At 43.1% G+C, this 24,404-nt stretch overlaps 1 protein-coding gene across 4 annotated transcripts in view; it reads right to left on the bottom strand.

Annotated features, from left to right (window-relative positions):
• The window catches only part of MCF2L2 (MCF.2 cell line derived transforming sequence-like 2), a 503,791-nt gene that overhangs the window by 14,776 nt on the left and 464,611 nt on the right, over positions 1-24,404 (bottom strand). For 3 of the 4 annotated variants that reach the window (XM_056565302.1, XM_056565303.1, XM_056565301.1), the window contains 4 exons: positions 23,758-23,829; positions 15,992-16,104; positions 14,344-14,456; positions 1,809-1,909 (listed from right to left, as the gene is read on the bottom strand). In XM_056565302.1, coding sequence (XP_056421277.1) covers positions 1,809-1,909; positions 14,344-14,456; positions 15,992-16,104; positions 23,758-23,829 — 399 coding nt within the window. The remainder of the gene's footprint in view (positions 1-1,808; positions 1,910-14,343; positions 14,457-15,991; positions 16,105-23,757; positions 23,830-24,404) is intronic. The other variant, XM_056565304.1, reaches the window with a different exon arrangement.

The following is a 24,404-nucleotide window of genomic DNA, read 5'->3' on the forward strand; positions in this document are numbered from 1 at the left end:
GTGTTTACCAACCAGGGTGCCTCCAGCTTTTGCAAAACTGAAACTTCCAGCATGCCAAGTTTTGCAACACTTGGAGGCATTCTCATTGGTAAACACTGATATAGAGGTAAGGGGACAGATTGCTTAGCAAAATTACATATTTTTTAAGCCCAGACATTCTGCGTACTTTATAAAGAATTATGATTTTGCTATTGTGCAGAGTTTTGTTCGGCATACACTGCTGCTCCGGCACTTCTAGCTTTGTGAGCAGTGTACCGCTGGAAAATGCCACAAGTCTGTGGAGGGCAGCTCTGTGAAGTGTGAGGTAGAGAAGGAGTCCACAGTAGAGTGAGGGTATTTGTGCAAAATACATCAAAGGAGATGCACAACTTTTGTAAATTTTGAGCAGGAGTGTAAATTAGACAAGCAGTGTAAAGGGGTAGATCTGTGTCTACAATAGACACCTAATGATAAATGTCCCCCAATGTGCGTATGGGCCATGAGTAAACAGATATTTCTATGTCCAGTTAAATTTAGGAATCAAGGCATCAATAAATAAAATCTTACTCTAATTCGGTTCACATATAATATTTTGGTCAGTATTTAGTTAGTATTTTTAGCCAAATCCAGGAGTGGAACCAACACTGAGAAAAACTATAATGGAAAAATGTGCAACTCTTTCTCTATTGTGGATCCATTATGGGATTTGGCTTAAAATACTGACCAAAATACAGACCAAACTACTATGTTTGAACCCAGCCTCACTCTTGTAGCCTGCAGTATTCTCTGCATTAATTCCACAATTCCACCACTTACCTTAAGGGTATGTTCACACTTGCAGATTTTCTCAGCGTATTTCAGTGCGGATCCGCCGCTGAAGGACCTCTATATGCTGCCTTTACATGTGCCTGCTCGGAGCGGCAATACGCCGAGCCGAGCAGACACACTGCAATGTGCGAGTTGCCGCGGCCATGCGCAGTATACTCGGTCACGGTCAGCTCATTGAGCAGGGGGAGTGGCCGCCATGTGTGCGGGTACACCGCGCATGCACGATGACTCGCACATCGCAGTGTGTCTGCTCGGAACGGCGTATTGCTGCTCTGAGCAGGCACATATAAAGGCAGCATATAGGAGGTCCTTCAGCGGCGGATCTGCAGTGAAATACGCTGCGAAAATCCGCATGTGTGAACGTACCCTAAAGGGGTACTCCACCCCTGGACATCCTTTGGATAGGGATAAGATGTCTGATCGTGGGGGATTCGGCCGCTGGGACCCCTGAGATCTCTGGGTGATACCCAGGTACTCTGAACATTTTTGTTCAGAACAGTAGGTTCGGCGGCCGTGGTCCTGATATCATGCCACACCCCTTCCATTCATGTATATGGGAAGGGGAGTGACAAGCGACCACAGCTGTCACGCCTTCTCTTATAGACATGAATGGAGGTGGCGTGGCATACCGAGCGACCACGGCCGGCCAAACTCAGCGTTCTGAACAAAAATTTTCAGAATGCCGGGGTGCCGTCCAGAGATCGCGTGGGTCCCAGCGGCCAGACCCCCCACGATAAGACATCTTATCCCCTATCTTTCGGATAGGGGATAAGATGTCCAGGGGCAGAGTACCCCTTTAAAGGTCTCTTTCAATGACATCTTCTCTGATACTCCTGTTAGCATACCATGCCTCTCTAATGGCAACGTTCAAAACTCCACCCCCGCACACACAAACACACATTCCCAATCAGCAGAAAATTAGACAATGCACTTGCTTATGCAGTTGTTTGGTTATTGCAGCTACCAACGCTCAGGCTAATTAACTTAAGTGTAGCCATTACCTGCACTGTTATCTTTTAGACAGATGTTAGCAGTTGTTTTCGGTGTTAATATACTGGAAGGTACCCAGGCTTTTCGTTTTGAAACAAGTTCTTTCACTAACCTGAAAATAATTTGTAAACAAATGGTTGCATTACAATATATTCATCATTACTTAAGGGTGCATTCACACTACGGTTTGGGCATATGGCAGCCGTTTGCCAAAAACATGGTGTGAATGCACCTTAATAAAAAATTTTAAATGTACAATCCCCTTGTAATTTTCATCCCATTCATTTAAATGAGCCGACCGGAGTCAGATTGTGACTCCGGTCACTTCATTTTTGCACCGTATCAGTTTTATTGCCGGACTGAAAATCGTGGCAGACCACGGTTTTCAGTCCAGCAACAAAACCGGACATGGTGCAAAAATGAGCCGACTGGAGCCAAAATCTCACTCTGGACGGCTCATTTAAATAAATTTAATTTTCCCACCAGATCCGGCAGCTGTATGCCCAAAACGCAGTGCAAATGTAGCCTTAGGCAATTTTGCCATACTGTATTTGGATCGGTTTTTAGTTTTTTTTGGAAAACGTATCCCTCAGAAAACTGACAAAACTGTATGCAATCATGTGCTCAATACAGTTTGCATTGACTACAATGTTATAAAAAGCATATGCTTTTTTTTTATAAACAACACAAAACCCTTTGCAGACAAAAAAAAAACTGAATTAAAAAAAATATATCCACAAGTGCTCCAATGGATTTTTGGGTTACTGATAATTTTGCCCACCCTGCTGCCTGGTATGTTATGGTTCCCTGCAAACCATAAATGTGAAACAATTCAAAAATATATAAATATAAATAAATACTGGCTCATAAACATAGGACTTACACTTGAATAGTTAATGGTTTTTATTCCAATGTGTATCCAAGCCTCTGTATATAAAACATGAGAGGATAATCTGACGTTGTGCTGCTCCAGATACTTGTATGGGAATTATTCCAGAGTAGCTGCAACACAATATGTTTTGTAGGAGATCTGGAATTGAAATTAATCATTTCTGTGAAGACAATCACTGTTATGCAGCGAGATGTAGAATAGTGCATAAACAGTACCTACCTAAAAAATCTATGTGCAATCTGTATTCCTATGCCAATATTCGTCCTTAAGCCAATTAGTAGCAGATAAGGTGCAATATGCCAATCTAAAAATAGATGATATTTGTATTTATAAAAAATAAGGAGTGTTCAAGTATATATATGTAACAGAAGATAAAAATGATAAATAAATAATGTCCTACCCTATTTGGTAGAAAACCTTTACTTAAATTAAAGTGCAATTGTACTGATTTTCACAATAACACCACTTTTTCAAGGTAAATTTATTGGGCGTACGTTTTTTCTTGCAGCAGTGAATATGCCCCCAGCTATATCTGTATATCAATGCAGGAACGATTATTCACCTTGGTTCAATATGTGAATTCTATAAGAACCCCAATTTGTACATGAGAACTTCCGCCATCTTTATGGTCCTTTTCGTCCTGGATCTGTCCTTTCATCCTGGATCTCCGGTTCTGGGTATGTTAAATGTGGGTCCGGTGGTAGTTGCTTTTTGGGAAAAGGACGGGAAACTGCCCCGGCCAGTGGTGTTTCTACCGTACCTAGTCCCGCTGAGAAGAGAGCTGGTGAGCTGACTGCCGCTAGTGACTTCACTACAGAATCGCGGATTGTCCAATAAAAAACTCCAACGCGTTTCAAAGACTCACGGTCTCCTTCGTCTGGGATAGGTATGTGTTGGAAACCTCCATTATTTGTAATCCCAGTCTCTTAACGCTTTCCTCACCGGTAAAGAGTTTGATTCTTCTTTCTCCAAAAAAAGCCGAAGATCTCAAAGTCAGTGTTAAGACCATAGGGTATATTGAGATTGAAAATCCATTTCACCTCTGCCCTCCACATTTGAGCAATGTAGTTACCCCCTCTCCAATTGGGAGTAATTTTACATACGTCCAGTATATTTACCTTGATAAAGTGGTGTTATTATGAAAATCAGCACAATTGCACTTTCATTTAAGTAAAGGTTTTCTACCAAATAGGGTAGGACATTAATTTTTTATTTATTTATTATTTTTTCTTCTGGTACATATATATATATATATATATATATATATATAGGATCCAACAATAACGCAGCACTCCAAAGAACGGTGAAAAAAGTGTTGATTTATTCCTGTCACATCAGTACAAGCTTGTCACATCCTGTCACATCAGTACAAGCTTGTACTGATGTGACAGGAATAAATCAACACTTTTTTCACCGTTCTTTGGAGTGCTGCGTTATTGTTGGATCCTATTTAAACTGAGGACTTTTGGTCAAGAAGTTTTTTGGACGCTGGCACCCACACATTGAGGCTGAGTAGTGCTGCAATACTTTTTTGGCTTTTATATATATATATATATATATATATACACTCCCTATTTTTATAAATACAAATATCATCTATTTTCAGATTGGCATATTGCACTCTACCTGCTACTAATTGGCTTAAAGGGGTACTCCGCCCCTAGACATCTTATCCCCTATCCAAAGGATAGAGGATAAGATGTCAGATCGCCGCGGTGCCGCTGCTGGTGAGCCCCGGGATCCCCGCTGCGGCACTGCGCTATCATTACAGCACAGAGCGAGTTCGCTCTGCACGTAATGACGCGCAATACAGGGGCCGGAGCATCGTTACGTCACGGCTCCGCCCCTCGTGACGTCACGGCCCGCCCCCTTTCAATACAAGTCTATGGGAGGGGGTGCGGCGGTCGTCACGCCCCCTGCCATAGACTTGCATAAAGGGGACGGGCCGTGATGTCACGAGGGGCGGAGCCATGACATCACGCGGCTCCGTCCCCTATATCGCTCGTCATTACGCACAGAGCGAACTCGCTCTGTGCTGTAATGATAGCGCAGTGCCGCAGCGGGGATCCCCGGGGTCCCCAGCAGCGGCACCGTGGCGATCTGACATCTTATCCCTTATCCTTTGGATAGGGGATAAGATGTCTAGGGGCAGAGTACCCCTTTAAGAATGAATATCGGCATAGAAATACAGATTGCAGATAGATTTTTTAGGTAGGTACTGTTTATGCACTATTTTATATCTCGCTGCATAACAGTGATTATCCTCTCATTTTTAATATAAAGAGGTTTAAATACACATTGGAATAAAAACCATTAACTATTCAAGTGTAAGTCCTATTTTTATGTGCCAGTATTTATTTATATATTAAAAAAAAAATACAGAAAAAAAACCGTGGTAGACTACAGTGTTGTGCTTGGGAAAAAAATGCAGTACAAAAAATCTTACACAACTGGATACATCTTTTGTGTAAGTTTTTATATGGGCGGTCAATGTATAAGGCAAGCAATACAGTCAGACTTAAATGTATTGCCTATATTAAATGCAACAGTTTTTACAATTGTACAAATATAGATTGCTAAAATGAATAACAATATTATATAATTTAGTAATGTTAGTATCTAATTCATTCTAGGCTAGGTTCACACAGTGTATTTTCCGTCATATTTAATTCTAAGAAAAGTCTCTGTAAAATTGCAAATTTATTCCATCCGCCTAAATAAGTGACATATCACTTATTTGCGCACATAGAAAAAAAATATGTTAGTTTTTATATACACTGCTTAAAAACATAAAGGAACACTTCAACAATACAGTGTAACTCCAAGTCAATCACACGTCTGTGAAATCACACTGTCCACTCAGGAAGCAACACTGATTGACAATCAATTTCACATGCTGTGTAAATGGGACAGACAACAGGTGGAAATTATAGGAAATTAGCAAGACACCACAGATCACTTCTCAGTTCCTATGTTTCCTGGTTGATGTTTTGGTCACTTTTGAATGCTGGCGGTGCTTTCACTCGGCTTTTCACTCAGTGGTAGCATGAGACGGAGTCTACAACCAGGTAGTGCAGCTCCTCCAGGATGGCACATCAATGCGAGCTGTGGCAAGAAGGTTTACTGTGTCTGTCAGCATAGTGTCCAGAGCATGGAGACAGGCCAGTACATCAGGAAATGTGGAGGAGGCTGTAGGAGGGCAACAACCCAGCAGCAGGACCGCTACATCCGCCTTCGTGCAAGGATGAGCACTGCCAGAGCCCTGCAAAATGACCTCCAGCAGGCCACAAATGTGCATGTGTCCACTCAAACGGACAGAAACAGACTCCATAAGGGTGGTATGAGGGCCCATGTTCCCAGGTGGGGGTAGTGCTTACAGCCCAACACCGTGCAGGATGTTGCCAGATAACACCAAGATTGGCAAATTTGCCACTGGCGCCCTGTGCTCTTCACAGATAAAAGCAGGTTCACACTGAGCACATGTGACAGATGTGACTGGAGTCTGTAGACTCCGTGGAGAACGTTCTGCTGCCTGCAACATCCTCCAGCATGACCGGTTTGGCGGTGGGTCAGTAATGGTGTGGGGTGGCATTTCTTCGGGGGGCCGTACAGCACTCCATGTGCTTTTCAGAGGTAGCCTAACTGCCATTAGGTACCGAGATGAGATCCTCAGACCTCTCGTAAGACAATATGCTGGTGCGGTTGGCCCTGGGTTCCTCCTAATGCAAGACAATGATAATCCTTATGTGGCTGGAGTGTGTCAGCAGTTCCTGCAAGAGGAAGGCATTGATGCTATGGACTGGCCCGCCCATTCCCCAGACCTGAATCCGATTGAGCACATCTGGGACATCATGTCTCGCTCCATCCACCAATGGCACGTTGTACCACAGACTCTCCAGGAGTTGGCAGATGCTTTAGTCCAGGTCTGGGAGGACATTCCTCAGGCGCCACCTCATCAGGAGCATGCCCAGGCAATGTAGGGAGGTCATACGGGCACATGGAGGCCACACACACTACTGAGCCTCATTTTGACTTGTTTTAAGGGCATTACATCAAAGTTGGATCAGCCTGTAGTGTGGTTTTCCACTTTGATTTTAAGTATGGCTCCATATCCAGACCTCCATGGGTAAATAAATTTGATTTCCATTGATAGTTTTTGTGTGATTTTGTTGTCAACACATTCAACTATGTAAAGATGAAAGTATTTCATAAGATTAGTTCATTCTTTCAGATCTAGTATGTGTTATCTTAGTTTTCCCTTTATTTTTTTGACCAGTGTATATTGTTTTCACAGACAACCACTTTCCTATAGACTTACATTACCAAAGCATTTTTTACACTTAAATATGCATGAAAATACAACGGGGTTTATTTACTAAGAGTGGAGTGTAGTTTTCTTTGTGGGTTTTGATTTCTGACAGGTATTTTACCAAGGTATTTGCTAAGGTTTCCCTACGTTTTTCTTTTTTTTTTACAACTGTTCTGATCTGTCGGGTTTTTCCCAGCTCAAATCCAGAACATTTTCTTAGTAAATATGTTGGGATCTTTCAAAACTGTCAGGGACAAACCCTTTTTGTCGGAACCACGCCCACTTTCTCATGTGACCATGCCCCCTTTTCAGGTTTTTCTTGTAAAATGGAGGGATTTTTTTTTGTTGTTGTTGCAAATTGTGTCGCATGGAGCGTGCAACACAATTTGGGCGCAAAACCCGAGAAAAAAGAATCAGGAACACGTTAGTAAATAAACCCCAATGTGTGAACCAAGAACAAGATGTAGCATAAACTGTAATGTTGATTACAGTCAAAATTTTGAAAAATAAATTAAAAATACATAGGTTGAATTTTACACAGAAAGGGCAAAAATGCAGTGATTATACACTGTAGGTGATTTTAAAGTTTAATCCTATTATCCTTTAATAATATCCTAAACTTGGGCAAGGCCTTAAAGGGGTACTCCGCCCCTAGACATCTTATCCCCTATCCAAAGGATAGGGGATAAGATGTCAGATCGCCGAGGTGCCGCTGCTGGTGAGCCCCGGGATCCCCGCTGCGGCACTCCGCTATCATTACAGCACAGAGCGAGTTTGCTCTGCATGTAATGATGCGCAATACAGGGGCCGGAGCATAGTTATCTCACGGCTCCACCCCTTGTGGCGTCACGGCCCGCCCCTTTCAATATAAGTCTATGGGGGGGGGGCGCGGCGGTCGTCACGCCCCCTGCCATAGGCTTGCATTAAGGGGACGGGCCGTGATGTCACGAGGGGCGGAGCCATGACGTCCCCTGTATCGCCCGTCATTACGCACAGAGCGAATTCGCTCTGTGCTGTAATGATAGCGCAGTGCCCGGGGTCCCCAGCAGCGGCACTGTGGCGATCTGACATCTTATCCCCTTATCCTCTATATTGGATAGAGGATAAGATGTCTAGGGACAGAGTACCCCTTTAAAGTTGCTTACTGGCTATACTTCAATTAACAAAAGTTAGCCTGTGTAGTTGTTCTAACTCAGTACAAGAAACTGATTTCTAAAAAAAATATCTAGTTAAAAAAAACTATTAGCTCACTACATGTATAATAGTGTCATTTTTTTTTATTTTACTTGTCTACTTTTAACATATATAGATATTTACCTAATAAATCTGAGGGTAATTAAAGAGCAGCAGGAAACCAGTAACTGGCCAAATTTATAACTCAGACATCCCATGATTCAAGTTTTAAGACAAGCTACCCAGTATTTACAAAACACTGTACAAGATCTAACAAATAAAGTGCCTGTTACGCCGAGCGCTCCGGGTCCCCGCTCCTCCCCGGAGCGCTCGCTTCACTCTCCCCGCGGCAGCGCTCCGGTCACGTCCTCTGACCCGGGGCGCTGCGATTCCGCTGCCAGCCGGGATGCGATTCGCGATGCGGGTAGCGCCCGCTCGCGATGCGCACCCCGGCTCCCCTACCTGACTCGCTCTCCGTCTGTTCTGTCCCGGCGCGCGCGGCCCCGCTCCCTAGGGCGCGCGCGCGCCGGGTCTCTGCGATTTAAAGGGCCACTGCGCCGCTGATTGGCGCAGTGGTTCCAATTAGTGTGTTCACCTGTGCACTTCCCTATATCACCTCACTTCCCCTGCACTCCCTTGCCGGATCTTGTTGCCTTAGTGCCAGTGAAAGCGTTCCTTGTGTGTTCCTTGCCTGTGTTTCCAGACCTTCTGCCGTTGCCCCTGACTACGATCCTTGCTGCCTGCCCCGACCTTCTGCTACGTCCGACCTTGCTTCTGTCTACTCCCTTGTACCGCGCCTATCTTCAGCAGCCAGAGAGGTGAGCCGTTGCTAGTGGATACGACCTGGTCACTACCGCCGCAGCAAGACCATCCCGCTTTGCGGCGGGCTCTGGTGAAAACCAGTAGTGGCTTAGAACCGGTCCACTAGCACGGTCCACGCCAATCCCTCTCTGGCACAGAGGATCCACTACCTGCCAGCCGGCATCGTGACAGTAGATCCGGCCATGGATCCCGCTGAAGTTCCTCTGCCAGTTGTCGCTGACCTCACCACGGTGGTCGCCCAGCAGTCACAACAGATAGCGCAACAAGGCCAACAGCTGTCTCAACTGACCGTTATGCTACAACAGTTACTACCACAGCTTCTGCAGTCATCTCCTCCGCCAGCTCCTGCACCTCCTCCGCAGCGAGTGGCCGCTCCTGGGATACGCTTATCCTTGCCGGATAAATTTGATGGGGACTCTAAGTTTTGCCGTGGCTTTCTTTCCCAATGTTCCCTGCATCTGGAGATGATGTCGGACCTGTTTCCCACTGAAAGGTCTAAGGTGGCTTTCGTAGTCAGCCTTCTGTCCGGAAAAGCCCTGTCATGGGCCACACCGCTCTGGGACCGCAATGACCCCGTCACTGCCTCTGTACACTCCTTCTTCTCGGAAATCCGAAGTGTCTTTGAGGAACCTGCCCGAGCCTCTTCTGCTGAGACTGCCCTGTTGAACCTGGTCCAGGGTAATTCTTCCGTTGGCGAGTATGCCGTACAATTCCGTACTCTTGCTTCAGAATTGTCCTGGAATAATGAGGCCCTCTGCGCGACCTTCAAAAAAGGCCTATCCAGCAACATTAAAGATGTTCTGGCCGCACGAGAAATTCCTGCTAATCTACATGAACTTATTCACCTAGCCACTCGCATTGACATGCGTTTTTCCGAAAGGCGTCAGGAACTCCGCCAAGATATGGACTCTGTTCGCACGAGGCGTTTCTTCTCCTCGGCTCCTCTCTCCTCTGGTCCCCTGCAATCTGTTCCTGTGCCTCCCGCCGTGGAGGCTATGCAGGTCGACCGGTCTCGCCTGACACCTCAAGAGAGGACACGACGCCGTATGGAGAACCTCTGCCTGTACTGTGCTAGTACCGAACACTTCCTGAGAGATTGTCCTATCCGTCCTCCCCGCCTGGAAAGACGTACGCTGACTCCGCACAAAGGTGAGACAGTCCTTGATGTCTACTCTGCTTCTCCACGTCTTACTGTGCCTGTGCGGATGTCTGCCTCTGCCTTCTCCTTCTCTACAGTGGCCTTCTTGGACTCTGGATCTGCAGGAAATTTTATTTTGGCCTCTCTCGTCAACAAGTTCAACATCCCGGTGACCAGTCTCGCCAGACCCCTCTACATCAATTGTGTAAATAATGAAAGATTGGACTGTACCATACGTTTCCGCACGGAGCCCCTTCTTATGAGCATCGGATCTCATCATGAGAGGATTGAACTTTTGGTCCTCCCCAATTGCACCTCGGAAATTCTCCTTGGACTTCCCTGGCTTCAACTTCATTCCCCTACCCTGGATTGGTCCACTGGGGAGATCAAGAGTTGGGGGTCCTCTTGTTCCAAGAACTGTCTAAAACCGGTTCCCAGTAACCCTTGCCGTAACTCTGTGGTTCCTCCAGTAACCGGTCTCCCTAAGGCCTATATGGACTTCGCGGATGTTTTCTGCAAAAAACAAGCTGAGACTCTACCTCCTCACAGGCCTTATGATTGCCCTATCGACCTCCTCCCGGGCACTACTCCACCCCGGGGCAGAATTTATCCTCTCTCTGCCCCAGAGACTCTTGCCATGTCCGAATACGTCCAGGAGAATCTAAAAAAGGGCTTTATCCGTAAATCCTCCTCTCCTGCCGGAGCCGGATTTTTCTTTGTGTCCAAAAAAGATGGCTCCCTACGTCCGTGCATTGACTACCGCGGTCTTAATAAAATCACGGTTAAGAACCGCTACCCCTTACCCCTCATCTCTGAACTCTTTGATCGCCTCCAAGGTGCCCACATCTTCACTAAATTGGACTTAAGAGGCGCCTATAACCTCATCCGCATCAGAGAGGGGGACGAGTGGAAAACGGCATTTAACACCAGAGATGGACACTTTGAGTATCTGGTCATGCCCTTTGGACTGTGCAACGCCCCTGCCGTCTTCCAAGACTTTGTCAATGAAATTTTTCGTGATCTGTTATACTCCTGTGTTGTTGTATATCTGGACGATATCCTAATTTTTTCTGCCAATCTAGAAGAACACCGCCAGCATGTCCGTATGGTTCTTCAGAGACTTCGTGACAACCAACTCTATGCCAAAATTGAGAAATGTCTGTTTGAATGCCAATCTCTTCCTTTTCTAGGATATTTGGTCTCTGGCCAGGGACTACAGATGGATCCAGACAAACTTTCTGCCGTCTTAGATTGGCCACGCCCCTCCGGACTCCGTGCTATCCAACGCTTTTTGGGGTTCGCCAATTATTACAGGCAATTTATTCCACATTTTTCTACCATTGTGGCTCCTATCGTGGCTTTAACCAAAAAAAATGCTGATCCCAAGTCCTGGCCTCCTCAAGCAGAAGACGCCTTTAAACGACTCAAGTCTGCCTTTTCTTCGGCTCCCGTCCTCTCCAGACCTGACCCTTCCAAACCCTTCCTATTGGAGGTTGATGCCTCCTCAGTGGGAGCTGGAGCTGTTCTTCTACAAAAAAATTCTTCCGGGCATGCTGTCACTTGTGGTTTTTTCTCTAGGACCTTCTCTCCAGCGGAGAGGAACTACTCCATCGGGGATCGAGAGCTTCTAGCCATTAAATTAGCACTTGAGGAATGGAGGCATCTGCTGGAGGGATCAAGTTCTCCTGTTATTATCTACACCGACCACAAGAACCTCTCCTACCTCCAGTCTGCCCAACGGCTGAATCCTCGCCAGGCCCGGTGGTCTCTGTTCTTTGCCCGATTTAATTTTGAGATTCACTTTCGTCCTGCCGATAAGAACATTAGGGCCGATGCTCTCTCTCGTTCCTCGGATGCCTCAGAAGTTGAACTCTCTCCGCAACACATCATTCCACCTGACTGCCTGATCTCCACTTCTCCTGCCTCCATCAGGCAGACTCCTCCAGGAAAGACCTTTGTTTCTCCTCGCCAACGCCTCGGAATCCTCAAATGGGGTCACTCCTCCCATCTCGCAGGTCATGCGGGTATCAAGAAATCTGTGCAACTCATCTCCCGCTTCTATTGGTGGCCGACTCTGGAGACGGATGTTGTGGACTTTGTGCGAGCCTGCACTATCTGTGCCCGGGATAAGACTCCTCGCCAGAAGCCCGCTGGTTTTCTTCATCCTCTGCCTGTCCCCGAACAGCCTTGGTCTCTGATTGGTATGGATTTTATTACTGATTTACCCCCTTCCCGTGGCAACACTGTTATTTGGGTGGTCGTTGATCGATTCTCCAAAATGGCACATTTCATCCCTCTTCCTGGTCTTCCTTCTGCGCCTCAGTTGGCTAAACAATTTTTTGTACACATTTTTCGTCTTCACGGGTTGCCTACGCAGATTGTCTCGGATAGAGGCGTCCAATTCGTGTCTAAATTCTGGAGGGCTCTCTGTAAACAACTCAAGATTAAATTAAATTTTTCTTCTGCATATCATCCCCAGTCCAATGGACAAGTAGAAAGGATTAACCAGATCTTGGGTGATTATTTGCGACATTTTGTTTCCTCCCGCCAGGATGACTGGGCAGATCTCCTCCCATGGGCCGAATTCTCGTATAACTTCAGGGTCTCTGAGTCTTCCTCCAAATCCCCATTTTTCGTGGTGTACGGCCGTCACCCTCTTCCCCCCCTCCCTACTCCCTTGCCCTCTGGTCTGCCCGCTGTGGATGAAATTTCTCGTGACCTTTCCATCATATGGAGAGAGACCCCAAATTCTCTCTTACAGGCTTCATCACGCATGAAGAAGTTCGCGGATAAGAAAAGAAGAGCTCCCCTGGAGAGCTCCCCCTTTTTCCCCTGGAGACAAGGTATGGCTCTCCGCTAAATATGTCCGCTTCCGTGTCCCTAGCTACAAGTTGGGACCACGCTATCTTGGTCCTTTCAAAGTTTTGTGTCAAATTAATCCTGTCTCTTATAAACTTCTTCTTCCTCCCTCTCTTCGTATCCCTAATGCCTTTCACGTCTCTCTTCTCAAACCACTCATCCTCAACCGTTTTTCTCCCAAATCTGTTCCTCCCACTCCTGTTTCCGGCTCCTCGGACATCTTCTCGGTCAAAGAAATTTTAGCTGCCAAAAAGGTCAGAGGGAAAAATTTTTTTTTAGTGGACTGGGAGGGTTGTGGTCCTGAAGAGAGATCCTGGGAACCTGAGGACAACATCCTAGACAAAAGTCTGCTCCTCAGGTTCTCAGGCTCTAAGAAGAGGGGGAGACCCAAGGGGGGGGGTACTGTTACGCCGAGCGCTCCGGGTCCCCGCTCCTCCCCGGAGCGCTCGCTTCACTCTCCCCGCGGCAGCGCTCCGGTCACGTCCTCTGACCCGGGGCGCTGCGATTCCGCTGCCAGCCGGGATGCGATTCGCGATGCGGGTAGCGCCCGCTCGCGATGCGCACCCCGGCTCCCCTACCTGACTCGCTCTCCGTCTGTTCTGTCCCGGCGCGCGCGGCCCCGCTCCCTAGGGCGCGCGCGCGCCGGGTCTCTGCGATTTAAAGGGCCACTGCGCCGCTGATTGGCGCAGTGGTTCCAATTAGTGTGTTCACCTGTGCACTTCCCTATATCACCTCACTTCCCCTGCACTCCCTTGCCGGATCTTGTTGCCTTAGTGCCAGTGAAAGCGTTCCTTGTGTGTTCCTTGCCTGTGTTTCCAGACCTTCTGCCGTTGCCCCTGACTACGATCCTTGCTGCCTGCCCCGACCTTCTGCTACGTCCGACCTTGCTTCTGTCTACTCCCTTGTACCGCGCCTATCTTCAGCAGCCAGAGAGGTGAGCCGTTGCTAGTGGATACGACCTGGTCACTACCGCCGCAGCAAGACCATCCCGCTTTGCGGCGGGCTCTGGTGAAAACCAGTAGTGGCTTAGAACCGGTCCACTAGCACGGTCCACGCCAATCCCTCTCTGGCACAGAGGATCCACTACCTGCCAGCCGGCATCGTGACAGTGCCTGACGCCTGCAGAGCAGATCCTATAAATTTAAAATTTATGTGCGACTTTGGCCTTTCCACCTATCATCCCACTTTCACCATTTAGGTTTAGGAAAAACCACGATGATGTGTCGATAACTTTTCAAAGAAACATATAGACTCATAAGTGCTGCATTTATGTTCATTATAAAATTAAGATAATCTAAGTGAACTATTTACTATAGAAACAAATAAATCACAAAGTGATGTTGCTATACTTACCACTGTCCATTCTCTCCACATTGCTGAAATTGCACTACATCCCCTGGTTGAAGGAAAAAGGCTGTTGGTGAGCATGTCTCAAAACTACTTTCAACACAGAAAAGGCTTGAAACCTGCAAAAGTAAAACAAGAATAAATAGACAGACAAAGATGTAGGACAATTTCAATAGTATTTATTAGTTGCAGAATATACTGCACAGGAACGCACAGTAATCCCACTTGTATTGGCAGCAACAGAGCAAATATTACATTTCTTCTAAATTCAAGGCTATAGACTCATCATGGTCAGTTTTAGAAGATGGAAATATGGGCAATTGCCCAGGGCCCCTTTTTCCTAGTGGGCCACGAAGAACAGGAACACCAGGAGCAAACTAAATCTCCTCACTACTATCAGTTCGCGAAAGTATAAGGCTGTGTTAACATAATGTAACATTTTCTGCACGTATTATATATTTTTTGTGAATATGCCACAAAATTCAGTCCATAAAATCAATCAAATACGTGTAAGAACCAGGCCTTATTTGGAACTGAATTATGGAATCATGTAGGAATTATATAGCAGTATGATGTGTGCTATTTAAGGATATTCCACATGATTTGGGCAACATAGCATAGTATTATATGGGCCATGTATGAAAATATTGCATTGGCACCATATGGCCGAGAAATGTGTAACTATCCATGTATATTAATACAATATAATGCTATATCATTCTTTTGTTTAGTATGGGTGAAGCCTATTCTGGATGAGTCTTTAGTGAAAATTCCTGATTCAAACAAGAAACCTCCATCATTAGAAACCACAGCCTTACACATAATCCACACAAAACCCCTTTATTAAAGGGGTACTCAGCCCCTAGACATCTTATCCCCTATCCCGACACTGGGAATCCCCGCGATCTCTCCTGCAGCACCCTGTAATCTGGTGCTCCATGCCTGATGACTGGCGATGCAGGGTCGGAGGATCGTGATATCACGGCCCGCCCCCTCAATGCAAGTCGATGGGAGGGGGCGTAACAGCCGCCATAGACTTGCTTTAAAGGGGTATTCCAGGAATGTTTTTTATTTAACTATGCTACAGGGGCTGTAAAGTTAGTGTAGTTCATAATATAGTGTCTGTACCTGTGTGTGATGGTTTTCTCACAATTCTTCTGTGATTTTCACCACAATATTTATTTTTAACAGCATACAAAATGACTGTTGTCTCAGATTTTTTCCAGGTTGCAATGCGGCTGAGACCTGACTCACTAGTCATCTGTTGACAGGGAGCCTGTCTTCTTCAATGGGTGGAGGGAACGCTTGGTGGGAGAGAGATCAGTCTGCAACTATTGCAACAGCTGTAAGCACCCTGATTAAAAACCTCAGGTCTTTTGAATGGATGCAGCTTATTTATGTTTCAATGGGTTGGGGTGGCTGATGTGTGGAAGGGAGGAAAATGGAATTATGGGATTTGTAGTCAAAAAATGAAAACTGAAACAAGGAAATACCAGTTCACATAAAGCTAGCCATAGTATTATGGTAATCTCACAATATAGCCATTTAGCCCAAACACAAGTGCAGATCCTTTCTAAGCCTGTCCATTACTGTCTGCCAGATATAGGATAAGATGTTTAGGGGCGGAGTACCCCTTTAAATCTAAATATCTTACTTTTGTTGTAGTGGTTTCTTCATCAATATCAGAATTTGAAAGTTCATCATTGCTAGAAGGAATAGCAGAAAAATCTTCAAATGTTTCCAGTGAATTAAGATGCTTTGGCCAATCTATAGAAGAAAAAACATAAATCATACAGTAGATATCTTAAAGTTATTAAAGCAAGAATAGGCTTAGCTAACCGATTGTTGGGAAGTTCTTTTATTAGTTTCTCATCTCATTGCCTCTTCCCACCAGGTCATAAACAGCTTCACTCTAGTAAATGATTTGGAGTTGTAGTACTTGCACAGCATTGGGCCAAAATGCAAATTGGCCACCATGCTTAACTGGCACTATTATGCCAATGATTAGTGGGAGAGTAGAAGATTAGCTGACAAAATCAACAAGTTAAGCCATATGCTTTCATTTTGCCATAACTTGTTGTAGTAAGAAATTACATTTTTTAAAGACACTCCCAATAATGGCTTAGGGCCAAATAGGAGACACTAGGGACAAAGTTACCCTCCTAATAATACTGGTGGAAAGTATTTATTGAACATGTAAAAGTTTGTTTCTATCTAATATTACATTTCCCTTTCTTGTACAGCATATTGCTCTACTACTGTTACATATGCATCTTGCCCAGCTTCAGCATCTCCTCTGTTAGGTGTGGCGGTCATCATCCTGACAATTGCTTTGCACATTGCAGGGCTTTTCTGAATGAGTGATGTGACCAGTCAGCCAACCAATAAACTGCAGCTTGGTTGCTCACACCTCCTGGAAGTGTGATGTTTAAACTCAGCCCTGATTGGCCCAGCGCTCCCACCTCCTGATTGATAAAAGGCTCTGTGAGACAACAGAAACATTGCCTTCTGTTCTCACTCAACATAAATTCCATTGGACAGCCCCTTTATAGATATGCTCCAGTGATCACATTATGCTGCAGTGATATAGAAAGATGTTGAAATGTGTCTTGTTGGATCATATGCTTGTTATTTACTAATGTGCATACAGTCATGGCTGTAAATGTTGGCACCCCTTTTTCAAGAAAATTAAAGGGGTATTCCGCCCCTAGACATTTTATCCCCTATCCAAAGGATAGGGGATAAGATGTCAGATCGCCGCGGTGCCGCTGCTGGGGACCCCTGGGATCCCCGCTGCGGCACCGCGCTATCATTACAGCACAGAGCGAGTTCGCTCTGCACGTAATGATGGGCGGTACAGGGGCCGGAGCATCGTTACGTCATGGCTCCGCCCCTCGTGATGACACGGCCCGCCCCTTTCAATACAAGTCTATGGGAGGGGGCGTGGCGGTCGTCACGCCCCCTCCCATAGACTTGCATTAAGGGGACGGGCTGTGATGTCACGAGGGGCGGAGCCATGACGTCACGCTGCTCCGTCCCCCGTATCGCCTGTCATTACGCACAGAGCGAACTCGCACTGTGCTGTAATGATAGCGCGGTGCCGCAGCGAGGATCCCGGGGGTCCCCAGCAGCGGGACCGCAGCAATCTGACATTTTATCCCCTATCCTTTGGATATGGGATAAAATGTCTAGGGGCGGAATACCCCTTTAAGTATTTCTCACAGAAAAGGATTGCAGTAAAACATGTTTTGCTATACACATGTTTATTCCCTTTGTGTGTATTGGAACTGAACCAAAGAGGGAGGAAAAAAAGCAAATTGGACATAATGTAACACCAAACTCCAAAAATGGGCTGGACAAAATTACTGGCACCCTTTCAAACACCTGAAAGCAGATAAAAAAGGAGAGAAGTTAACTTAGTCTTTGAAGTGTGTGTGTGTGTGTATGTGTGTGTGTGTGTGCCACACTAAGCATGGACAACAGAAAGAGGAGAAGAGAACTGTCTGAGGACTTGAGAACCCAAAATTGTTGAAAAATATCAACAATCTCAAGGTTACAAGTCCATCTCCAGAGATCTAGATTTGCCTTTGTCTACAGTGTGCAACATTAACAAGAAGTTTGCAACCCATGGCAGTGTAGATAATCTACCTGGGGGTGGACAGAAGAGAAAAAATGATGAAAGGTGTCAACACAGGATAGTCCGTATGGTGGATAAGCAGCCCCAAACAAGTTCCAAAGATATTCAAGCTGTCCTGCAGGCTCAGGGAGCATCAGTGTCAGCGCAAACTATCCGTCGACATTTGAATAAAATGAAACGCTATGGCAGGAGACCCAGGAGGACACCACTGCTGATACAGACCTAAAAAAGCAAGACTACATTTTGCCAAAATGAACTTGAGTAAGCCAAAATCCTTCTGGAAAAACGTCTTGTGGGCAGATGAGACCAAGATAGAACTTTTTGGTAAAGCACATCATTCTACTGTTTACCGAAAACGGAATGAGGCCTACAAAGGAAATAACACAGTACCTACAGTGAAATACGGAGGAGGTTCAATTATGTTTTGGGGTTTATTTGCTGCCTCTGGCACTGGATGCCTTGATGTGCAAGGCATCATGAAATCTGATGATTACTAACAGATTTTGGGTCGCGCTGTAAAGCCCAGTGTCAGAAAGCTGGGTTTGCGTCCGAGACCTTGGGTCTTCCAGCACGACAATGACCCCAAACATAGGTAAGAAAGCACCCAGAAATGGATGGCAACAAAGCGCTGGAGAGTTCTGAAGTGGCCACCAATGAGTCATGATCTAAATCCCATTGAACACCTGTGGAGAGATCTTAAAATTCCTGTTGGGAAAAGGCACCCTTTCAATAAGAGAGACCTGGAGCTGTTTGCAAAGGAAGAGTGGTCCAACATTGCGGCTGAGAGGTGTAAGAAGCTTATTGATGGTTATAGGAAGCAACTGATTTCAGTAATTTTTTCCAAATGGTGTGCAACCAAATATTAAGTTAATGGTGCCAATAACTTTGTCCAGACCATTTTTGGAGTTTGGTGTTACATTACGTCCAATTTGCTTTTTTCCCTCCCTTTTTTGGTTTAGTTCCAATACACACAAAGGGAATAAACATGTGTTACTGCAATCCTTTTCTGTGAGGAATACTTCATTTTCTTGAAAAATTTCAGGGGTGCCAACATTTACGGCCATGACTGTATATGACATACATATTCATCCTGGGTGATAGAAGAATTTTCATATCTTACAGATTTGTTTTCTAAGCTCATGTGTTTGTCTTTCCAAAATGTAACCAATCACAATCAGGTTGCTATTTTCTCCTTGCAACCTAAAAAGACATTTTACTCCTATAGAACTAGAGGCATAACTATAGGTGGTGCAGCTGCACCTGGTGCCTGAGATGGCCCATCAACTTCTCTGCCACATAAGACATCAGTACCGTGTATGACATGTGATAGTTTGGGGGCAGAATTACAACTTTTACATTTTGGTCCAGGAGTTTTAAATTAAGTGGGCACAGTCAGATTTTAAAACTTTTTATATGTTGCACATCTTGGCAAAATTTTTTTTTTATTAATTTATTTTTTTTTATTTCCAAACAACAATTTAACAGTTCTATGTTATTCCAAAATACATATATTTCACTTATTCGAGCATTTACAACTGTATAATTAAAAGTATTAAATTAAATTAATATTTTACCCTATCCCCCCCCCGCCCCCAATAGCAATCCGCAAGCCACAAACCTCAGCTTTTAATTTTGCCAACAGCTCCATACTTTTCTCCATTGAGCCAATGCTTTAGGTGTCACAGCTCTATATTTTTCCATGTTATTAATTTTCCCTACTTCTACCTCCCACATTTGAAGAGTTGGACTTATAGTAGACATCCAATTCCTAAGAATCAGAAGCCTTCCAATGAATAATACCTTTATTTAAAAAAATTTACTCTTAGGGGGTCTAGGAAATTCATGGCATCCTAACAGAAAAAGGGGTGTGTGAATGTAACAAAATCTTCAATGTTACTGGATATACGGTATCTGACCAAAATTTTTGAACTTTATCGCCACCTCAAAACATGTGATAAGTGTCTGCATCTACCAATTCACATTTACTGCAATGTGCTGTTTTATTAACTTTACATTTGCTTACCATCTTTGGAGAATAGTGTAACCTGTATAAAATCTTAAATTGCATTAATCTAGATGATTGGTTACCCAATACCTTTGATGGACTATTTATTATTTGTTCCCATTGTATTTCTGTAAGAACCCCCAAATCTTTCTCCCACTTACCCCTACTATTAAAGTGACATTTATTTGCTACCTCTTTCATTAACATCTTATATATCATAGATATATTCTTCTCACCCTGTGTAAAGAACCAGTCAACCATATAGTGTGTCTCAATATCAAATAGCTCTTTTATGTGATGCAGCATAAGCGTGTAATATTTGTATCATTCTATACTGCTGTGAATCATTTAGATGATATTTACTTTGTAAAATATCATAACTAACAACCTTACTATCAGTGATCAGCTGTGCCACCAGCATAATATTGGGTTTTTCCCAGAATCCATAATCCTCTATTTTATAGAACCAGGAAATGTTTATTATTCCATAAATAAGTATATTTTGTGCAACCCTCAACTCCAATTGAATTTTTAATTTTAAACCATAGTGTATCCATTTGATGTAGTATGGTGTACTTTTTACCAAAACCACTGATAACCCTCAATTTTATCAAATAAATTTCCCCTCTAATACCCAAAACTTTCTCTATAAAACTCCCAAAATAATTCCCCCCTATGTCCAGACATTTGGGCCAGTTGTGATGCCCAGTAATATATCTTAAAATTAGGTACAGCCAATACTCCTGCTTGTTTGGGCAAAGTCATCTATCCCCAATGTAAATAGGTGAAGCTTGTAAAAAAATAAAGAATTTGTGGTAGAATTACCATATTAACCAGGGCTATGCGGTCAGACAGATTTCTATTTTATATTTTTTTCATTTTCTAAATTGCTGGTTTTAGATAAATTTTAACCTCTTAAGGACTAAGCCCATTTTGACCTTAAGGACCAGGCCAATTTTATTTTTGAATTTTCATTTTTTCCTCCTCGTCTTCTAAAAATCGTAACTCTTTTATATTTTCATCCACATACTAGTAAGAGGGCTTGTTTTATGCGCGACCAGTTGTCCTGCATAATGGCATCACTCATTTTACCATAAAATGTATGAAACAACCCAAAAAATACTATTTGTGTGGGGAAATTAAAAATAAAACCGCAATTTTGCAAATTTTGGAAGGTTTCATTTTCACGCCGTACAATTTACGGTAAAAATGACATGTGTTATTCTGTGGGTCAATATGATTAAATTGATGCACATGATTATATACTTTTCTATTATTGTTTCGCTTTAAAAAAATCGCTAACTTTTTAACCAAATTAGTATGTTTCAAATCCTTCTATTTTGATGACCTATAACTATTATAACTTTTATTGATACCACATTTGTGTACATAAAACTTTTATGAATTTTTTTTATTATTATTATAATTTTTTTTTATAAAATGTGACAAAAAAGCAGCAATTTTGCGCTTTTTTTTTTACGTTCACGCAGTTCACCGTAAGGGATCAATAACATTGTATTTTAATAGTTTCGATATTTACGCATGCGACGATACCAAATATGTGTATAAATTTTTTTTTTTACATTTTATGGTGGTAAAATGGGAAAAAAGGACATTTTACATTTTAATTGGGGAGGGGATTTTTCCCATTTTTTAAAACTTTTTTTTTAACTTTCATTTTTACATTTAAATTGTCCCCATAGGGGACTATCTATAGTAATCCTTTGATTGCTAATACTGTTCAGTGCTATGCATAGGGCATAGCACTGATCAGTATTATCAGTGATCTTCTCTGGTCTGATTGATCTCAGACCAGAGAAAAGAACCCAGGAGACGGCCAGAGCCAGGTGAGGGGACCTCCGGACACCATGCCGGATGATCGGATCCCTGTGGCAGCACTGCAGGCGATCCGATCATCCATTTATAGTACCGCCCTGTGGCATTTTTCCAAGATGAACAACATATAATTTTTTGGGTATCTGACAGTGCCCATTTAAGTTATTCCTCTGAGAACAACAGTATTTAAAATGTGCATGAATCAGACACAAGAACATCAACATTCATATTAAAGGGGTTATCCGAGAAAAAAAACTTTTTTTTCTATATCAACTCGCTCCAGAAAGTTAAACAGATTTGTAAATTACTTCTATTAAAAAATCTTAATCCTTTCAGTACTTATGAGCTTCTGAAGTGGAGTTGTTCTTTTCTGTCTAAGTGCTCTATGATGACATGTGTCTCAGGAACCGCCCAGTTTAGAAGAGGTTTGCTATGGGGATTTTCTTCTAAAGTGAGCAGTTCCCGAGACAGGTGTCATCAGAGAGCACTTGTGTCATCAGAGAGACAGAAAAGAACAACTCAACTTCAGAAGCTCAATGGTACTGAAAGAATTAATATTTTTTAATAGAAGTAATTTACAAATCTGTTTAACTTTCTGGAGCCAGTTGATATATATAAAAAAAAGTTTTTTCCTGGATAACCCCTTTAACATGTACACATTAAGCATGCAACATACTAACACAAGGACAACATTAATCTATTTCCAAATAAAGCATGCCCAGGGATGAAAAAACAGTTTTATATTATTATTATTTAGGTTATAAAATATATTGTTTGCAATCATTCAGATTTGCATTTAAACCATTTACATAAGTATAAATAAAAAATAAATTTTGCCTAATATAAACCTTTCTATTTAGTGCAAAAGTACAGTGCAAATTATTCCTTGTGTACAAAATGTATAATTTACATTGTGAAAATGAAACAGAATGTAAATAGAGGGAGACAAGCATATAATTTATATTTTGGAACTAAGGAACTATAACTTAGGGCCTGTTATCATTACAGTTTTTGTACATGTATTGCTAGGAAAGTTTCAAATGTAAATGTTAAACGTGTCCATGGCATTTAATTGCCAGATGGAGGCCAAGAAACATCCCATTTTCCTCTGTCTGGCTGGTATACATGAATATACTAAAAGAAATAGATTAGTGTAGTAGATAACATTGTTCTATTCTACAGAAGCCAGACAAAAGATGGTTATGTATTCTTTTTTTAATGTGGCAGAAACTGGTAGATGGATATATTGTGGCACATATTAAAAGCATGCACACCCAAAATATTTCCCCAGCCTGCCCGTGCTCTGCATTATCCCTTCTGCTATTCTCTGACTACATCTGAATGCTGCCTGTTCATAACCTCAGTCTGTACTTGGATTGGCTTTTGCCTGTCCGCTTGGTGCTTCACACCAGTAGGGACCTGGTAGCCCCATGCAGCAAAGTCCAGATCCCTGTATGGGGTTTAAATGGCGAAATCCAGGGGCTGCTTAAACACCCCCCAAAAATCAACAGTCGCATCAGGTCCACACCTTCTTTCCATTGGTCAGAATTTTTCTTATCAGTATCCTAAATGTAACAATTATTCCTAACAAATACAAGGTTAGTAAGGTAGCTTAGGATCATTACATTTAAATATTTTTTATTTACTGCTGTTTTAAGTAAGTGAATCTATGACCCCCTTTTCTAATGTACTGCTAGTTGGTTAGCCTGAGATTATTTCATAACCTAACAAGCAATGAACGCTTTACCTCTTAATGTTATCAACTTGCGCAAAGGAATAAATGACATGTGAAATCTTGAAATGGGCAACATAGTAAAAATTGTCTTTACATGGTCGCATTATAATACTGTATTTAGTAAAAAGAAAGAACAAGCAAACACAATACATATTATGTGCAAGAAAGAAAACCAGAAACCACACATGCATGCAAAATCACTTATACCTTCAAGACCCAGTGGTGTTGGGTCGCTCTTTATTTCATGCCTTTTTGCTTTAACATCTGGACCAAGTGGACCTATTAAGTTTACAAATGTGGAAAATTTTAGCTCCTTTTTATAGAAATCATGGCTAAGGGTGCATGCACACCATGTTTTTGCTATACAGTTCCCGTATAAGGTTTCAAGTTAAAAAAAATGTACGGAACCGTATAGAAAACCGTATGCATTGACTTAACATTGTAAACCGTATGTCAAATGCATCATTCGGTTTAGTCCGTTTTGCGTCTTATACGGTTTTTTTATTTTTTTACCCGTACTCAAAACTGTAGACTACCACTTTTTTGGTCCGGGTGAAAAACCGTATTAAACCGTATACTTTTTTTTTTTTAACATTGGAGTCAATGGGAACTGTACAGAACCTTTATGTGCGTACGGTTCCATCTGGTTTGCACTATATGGTTTTTGACTTTGCACAGTTTTTTTTCTTGGAATTCCAATCAAACAATTAAAACTTTATTCAAATTGGGGTGAAAGGTTTAAAAGGTATACGTTTTTTTCTTAAAAAACAGATGCAACCGGACATAATTTTTCAAGCCGTATACAGGTTGAAATTTGTACACGTTTTGATACAGTTTAGTCCGGTTTGGAGGAA

The sequence above is a fragment of the Hyla sarda genome, chromosome 3, assembly GCF_029499605.1.
Source record: "Hyla sarda isolate aHylSar1 chromosome 3, aHylSar1.hap1, whole genome shotgun sequence".
Lineage (NCBI taxonomy): Eukaryota > Metazoa > Chordata > Amphibia > Anura > Hylidae > Hyla > Hyla sarda.